Raw genomic sequence first — 6,544 nt, forward strand, 5'->3', positions numbered from 1 at the left:
TGCAAAGAGTTGACTCATTGGAAAAGACTCTGATGCTGGGAGGGATTGGGGGCAGGAGGAGAAGGGGACGACAGAGGATGAGATGGCTGGATGGCATCACTGACTCGATGGACATGAGTCTGAGTGAACTCCGGGAGTTGGTGATGGACAAGGAGGCCTGGCGTGCTGCGATTCATGGGGTCGCAAAGAGTCGGACACGACTGAGCGACTGAACTGAACTGAACTGAGGAGAGTTTATTACTTGTGGTTCTAGTTCAGCCAACATGAATATAGTAAATACATACTACGCCAAGGGTAAGAGTTAGGAATGCCACAGAGAACACCACCAAGGTCACACCTCTGAAGAGCTTAAATTTTAGTGGGAGATAGAGACAAACTAGCACACAAATTCTTGGTAGCATGTGATCTTGGTAGCATGAGTATGAAGGAAGAAAGAAGCCAATGGATAGAAAGTAAAGACGTAGTTTTTTAAAAAATCTGGCAGGTGCATCACCTGTCTGTGCTGGCTGCATTTCCCAAGTATACACTATTTTTATAAATTATGAAAAGAAAATCTAAACAATAATATGCACCAAAATGCTATTAGTGGTTTTCTCTGGATGAGAATCACAAGTTCTTTTTCTTTTCCTCAACAAACATAATTGGTTTTTATGCAAGAAAGAAAGATTACCCGTGCATTTAAATATGGTGGTGAACCACATTCTCCATAAAGAGATACTAAGCTGAGATTGAAAGGGAATGAAAAAGGAGTCTGATACAGTCAGAGAAAAGCCCCCTAGGGCAGGTTGCCCTGTTCCCACCTCTGCCCTCTTTCCTGTGGGTTTACTCTGCAGCCTCCCACCCAGTCACCTCTGCCTCCAGTCCAGCTCTTCTTTTAGAGCCCTGGGAAGTTAGGTTGGGGTTCCTGACAGCTTTTCTTTTGGTGATATGTGCCTCCTAGCCTGGCACTGCCATTCTTGGGCAATGGTTATGATAAGTGTGTGCTCTGGGCATCAGCAAAGCAGGCACACTCAGAAAGTGTGGAGACCAGTCTTGAAACAAAGCTAGCTGAATATAGCACTCATTAAAGTTTTCTCACATTTTGAAAAATAGCATTTTATAGTTAGTATTTTCATTGTGAATTACATATAGGGAGGTGGTATCATTGTCTTTGGGCTTCCCTGGTGGCTCAGACAGTAAAGAATCTGCCTGCAATGCAGCAGACCCAGGTTTGATCCCTGGGTCAGAAAGATCCCCTGGAGGAGGAAATGGCAACCTATTCCAGTTTTCTTGCCTGGAGAATTCCATGGACAGAGGTGCCTGGCGGGCTACAGTCCATGGGGTCGCAGAGTCAGACACAGCTGAGCAATTAACACACACACACCCATCATCAACATCTTTGCAGTGTGTGATGATCTCTAAAGGCCTTAAGCTTTCACTGGATCTCCTGCCAGGCTGCCAGGCACCACAGGCCAGATCTCCAGTTGGAGACCAACAGGGTGCCCCTTGTATGGGGGCATTTGGGGGATGAAACCTGAGGAGTCACCCAAAGCCCTTTCTCTAGAGAAATCAACGTACCGCTGGGTAAAGCGGTGCTTCCTTCTTTTGACCACCAGATGGCACCAGACATTCAGCTTTGTCTTCCCCCTTGAAGGAGGACGTCTCCCTCTGAGCAGATTAGGATTTGAAATATGATGGTGTTGTCATTAAAGTAGGTGCCATTATTGAAAGCCAACTCTGTGCCAAGAACTGTGTGGGAAGACTTATATCCTTTATTCAACATGGTTATTGAGCACCTGCTATGTGGCTGGCATTAATCCTGGCCCTGGGGATACATTCTACTCTTTGAGCGAAGCAGGCAATAAGCAAGTAAACATATAATATGTCAGGTGGAGATTAGTGTTGGGAAGAAGCATAAAGTAAGGCCAGCGAAAGGGAGGGAAGAGGTGTTATTCTATACACAGTAGCCTGGGCAAGGTGACATTTGGGCAATGGCTTGAATGAAATATGGGATCGAGTCATGCAGACATGTGGAGGGAGAAAGTTTTAGGCAGATGCAACAGTATGTGCAAAGGCCCTCAGGAGGGAGCACACGTGTGTTTGAGAAACAGCCTTATCACATTTAATGCTCACGTTACCATTTTACAGAAGAGAAAACAGAGGCTAAGAAATATCAAGTAAGGTGGATCCCAAGGTAGGAATGAGGTGGACAGGGCACAGAGGAGATTTGGAGGCAGTTAGCCAAAAGCTTCCCAGCCCTGCCAGACAGAGAGGTCTCAAGGCACCTCAAGGCTCCAAACTGCTCCCCTCACCTGTGAGGCAGAACCACAGCACTCCCAGGGCGGGGGCCACACTCACACCCGTGCTGCTCGGTCCACACAGCATCTTCTCGTGAGGCAGCTGACAGCTGGGCTCTCCGTGATGGAAGGCTGCCCCTGCCGGTGAGGAAGAGGAAGTGAAGCTTCTGTCTCAAAAGGTCCTTACCAAGCCCTCTCTCTCACCTCATCTCCCCTGGACCAGCCTGGTGGAAGGCTGCAACAGCCCACTGGGAGGTCCTCCTTCCCACACCCTACAGGGCTCCCAGCTGAGGGATATTTTGAGAGATGCTGGCAGGAGGGAATTGAGTCACTGGGGAGGCTGGATCAGGGGAGGCAGGGCAGCAGGCAGTTAGGATCCACCCCTTCTAAGATACTGATATGCAAACAAAAGATAGGAGAGGCAAGGCCAAGAATAGGCAAGCCTGGCCGGATCGGGGCAACGCCAAGTATGTACACAGATCAGTTTGGCTCAGCTGGTAGGGGAGAATAAGGCTTAGAGATCGGCTAAGACATTATTTTGCTGACAAAGGTCCGTATAGTCAAAGCTGTGGTTTTTCCAGTGGTGATGTATGGATGTGAGAGTTGGACCATAAAGAAGGCGGACCACCGAAGAATTGATGCTTTTGAAATATGGTGCTGGAGAAGACTCTTGAGAGTCCCGTGGACTGCAAGGACATCAAACCAGTCAATCCTAAAGGAAATTAGTCCTGAATATTCATTGGAAGGATTGATGCTCAAGCTCCAATACTTTGGCCACCTGATGTGAAGAGCTGACTCACTAGAAAAGACCCTGACACTGGGAAAGATTGAGGGCAGGAGGAGAAGGGGATGACAGAGGATGAGATAGTTGGATGGCATCACTGACTCAGTGGACATGAGTTTGAGCAAACTCCAGAAGATAGTGAAAGACAAGAAAGCCTGGCGTGCGGCAGTCCATGGGGTCGCAAAGAGTTGGACACAACTTAGCCACTGAACAACATAACAAGAGGTCAGAAGCTTATCCTGAAGGCAGCTGGGAGCCACAGAAGGTTCTGGAATAAAAGAAAGGATATGGTCAGAGCTGTGTTTCATAAAGATTACACTGACAGGATCTACAGGATAGATGAGAAGAGTTGGACAGAAGAGACAAAGCAGGTCTGGGGGAAAGCGGCAGCATGAAGGACAGGGGAGCGAGAGGGGGAGCAGTCGGGGTGGCCGTGGTCTGAGCCTAGGGAGCAGGCGGAGCATTCACGCAGAGAACAGGGAAGGGTTTAGTGTAGGCTGTGTGCAGTGAAAGGTGTTTGTGCAGGAACTTCCTGGAGAGACTTCTGAAGGCCCCCGGTGAATGAGTGTGGGGCTCAAGGGAGAGGACATGGGCTAGTTTAACATGCATATACTGAGGGCCCAAGACAAATGAGAAGCGGAAGTGGCCTGTTCTGAGACTGACCCCCACCCCCATACTGGAATCAGGATTGAGTGGGGTATTTCTGCAACCTCCCAGGACCCTGCTCCCAGTCCCTGGCTTCCTCCCACCCCACCCCCAATGCTGTCTGCCTTTTCCCCAGGTCTCACAGCTGCTGCCTGATGGTCACATCCTGACTAAGCCATGTGTCAACAGGGTTGATTTATACTATTCAATACAATTTGACAAAAATAGAAAAGGTTTCACATTGCTCAGACCACCCAGGGAGCCAGGCTGCCTGACTTGGTCCCATTTTGCAAGAGGAAAAAAAATTAAAGCCCAGATAAGTGAGGGGACTTCATGTTTTGCACAAAGTTGAGAAGGGTTTGCATTCTCCACCTCCTGCCACACCTCTCTCCCCTTCCAGGGAGCGAATGGCATCAATAGTCGAGTTTTGAGCAGTTTCAGTTGCACAGTCGCAACCCTCCCAATCCCAGCCAAGCACCTCCCGCCTCTCCCCCTTCCCCCACACCCAGCAGTTGAGCTGAGGGAGTCCCTTAGCCAAGCCGGGTGCATCCTGCGCCGCCGCCCCACCTCCCAGCTGTCCACAGTGGGGAAGCCCTGAGCAGCCACTTCCTTCCCAGACAGTTCCGGTCCAAACCTGGCGGCCTCAAAGCCTTGCCGCCTGCTGAGTCAGCAGCCTTCGAGGTCCATTCATAAAGGCACCCTTGGCAGGCACCACATCATGCCTACAAGGGCCACCACAGACTGAAGGGAAATGCTGGCAGGCAGTGGCCGGCCATGTCTGCCCGTCTGCTGAAGGAATCACAGAGACTAAGGATTAAGGAGCTCTCATTTACCCCAAGACAGAACCAAGGCCTGTCCTTCCTGGGTCTCCCTCACTCTTCCCACTGCTGCCCATGCCTACCATCTCCCATCCTGACCTTGGCGGCCAGCACTCCTGTGATCCTCCCGTGACTCTCCACTCTGCCCCTGCCCACCCCACACTCTGCGTGTCTCCTCTTAGGACCTGATGCAGGAATCTGCTCACATCTTTCCTCTACAAGGCCCTCACATGGTTCCCCATTTACCACCGGAATAAACGCACACCACTCTGCCTGGCTCTTAAGCCTTTTCTGATGACTATTTCCTCCATTCATCAAGCTAATTCCTGCTGCTGCTGCTGGGTTTACTTGCCAGGGTTGCTTGGTCTGGCTGCCACCTCCATGAATATGGGGCGGTCTCCCAATCTAATCAGGTTCCCCAAGGGCCGAGCTGTCCTTCCCTCCTGAGGGAAGGTGAGGATTCCCTGGGGGTAGTGGGGGTGGTCAATCAGTTCAGTCTCTCAGTCATGTCCGACTCTTTGTGACTCCATGGACTAGAGCACACCAGGCTTCCCTGTCTCGAGTCAGTGATGCCATCCAACCATCTCATCCTCTGTCCTCCCCTTCTCCTCCTGCCTTCAATCTTTCCAGGGGTTGGATTTGCTCTCTTCAACTCCTTTCCTAGACTCTGGACTCAGGGAAGTTCCTGTCTCATGTGTTCCCTGGGGAGAAGCCTTGACAGCCCAGAACCGAGGACAGGGAGAGGCTCCCTCCCCAGTAGCTGGGCTCCTAGAGCTGAGCGCAGGAGAGGGGAACACATCTCAGAGAGGGTATTGCTAGGCAACAGAAGCATGACCTGTGACCACTGGGACAGACAGGCTGCCCAGCACACAGAGCGTCATGGAGACGCACAGGCCTCAGGCTGCATTCACACCGCCCTGCCCACCTTTTCTACAAAGGGGAATTCTCACCCCCAGGCAGGATGGCCCTGGAGTCAGCATGTGCCACCCCTCCCAGTGAATCACCAGCCAGTTTTCCCTCCTCCACTTCCTCCATCCTCATCGAGCCCTGTCCCAGCCAAATGTGGGAATTCCAAGGAGCCCTGGCAGGAAAGAGCACAGGGTGCCTTGGCTTTCACAGAGAAGAAGGAGGGAGGGGCCCGGGCCACCCAAGGCCTGAGGTTCAGTAAGTGCATCCACCCCCAGAAGAGGTGGAGCCACAAGGAATCTCCCCAGAGATGACCTCCATAAAGCCAAAACCAAAAATCAAGGGCTGAGGTGGGCTCTATACTACGATGCCCTGGATCTGGGGATGTCTGAGGGGAACTCCTCGCCCCTACCATAACCACCAGCAGCACCCCATTTTCTCTTAACCCTCCTGCCTTTTCCCAATCCCTGCAGGGGCTGCTTGGACAACACGTCTCCCAGAAGGCAAGAAGGATCAAGTCACAGAACTAGTGTCCATCTTTGCTAACCAGCACTGGATAGAAGCGTAGCTTTTGAAAACAGCGGTTAAGTCCCTGGATCCAGCTCTGCCTGAAGCAAGCTGCATACCTAGACTGCCCAGATACTTGAGCCAATCTTTGTTTTTACCCCCTCAAGCTAGTTTGAGCTAAATTTCTCTTACCTGCAACTGAAGGTTGTTCTTGTCATCGTTTAGTTACTACTGCTAAGTCGCTTCAGTCGTGTCCAACATTGTGTGACCCCACAGACGGCAGCCCACCAGGCTCCCCCGTCCCTGGGATTCTCCAGGCAAGAACGCTGGAGTGGGTTGCCATTTCCTTCTCCAATGCATTAAAGTAAAAAGTGGAAGTGAAGTCGCTCAGTCATGTCCGACTCTTCGCGACCCCATGGACTGCAGCCCACCAGGCTCCTCCATCCATGGGATTTTCCAGGCAAGAGTATTGGAGTGGGGTGCCATCGCCTTCTCCGAATATGCTATCTAGGTTGGTCAAAACTTTTCTTCCAAGCAGCAAGCGTCTTTTAATTTCATGGCTGCAGTCACCATCTGCAGTGATTTGAGAGCCCCCCAAAATAAAGTCT

The 6,544-nt window shown here is 51.1% G+C and overlaps 1 protein-coding gene across 1 annotated transcript in view; it reads right to left on the reverse strand.

Moving 5' to 3' along the window:
- CD276 (CD276 molecule) overlaps positions 1-6,544 on the reverse strand; it is a 31,377-nt gene that overhangs the window by 11,530 nt on the left and 13,303 nt on the right. The window contains exon 2 of the mRNA XM_010831420.1: positions 2,292-2,414. Coding sequence (XP_010829722.1) covers positions 2,292-2,364 — 73 coding nt within the window. The 5' untranslated portion in view covers positions 2,365-2,414. The remainder of the gene's footprint in view (positions 1-2,291; positions 2,415-6,544) is intronic.

The sequence above is a fragment of the Bison bison genome, unplaced genomic scaffold (assembly GCF_000754665.1).
Source record: "Bison bison bison isolate TAMUID 2011002044 unplaced genomic scaffold, Bison_UMD1.0 scf7180017864526, whole genome shotgun sequence".
NCBI lineage: Eukaryota > Metazoa > Chordata > Mammalia > Artiodactyla > Bovidae > Bison > Bison bison.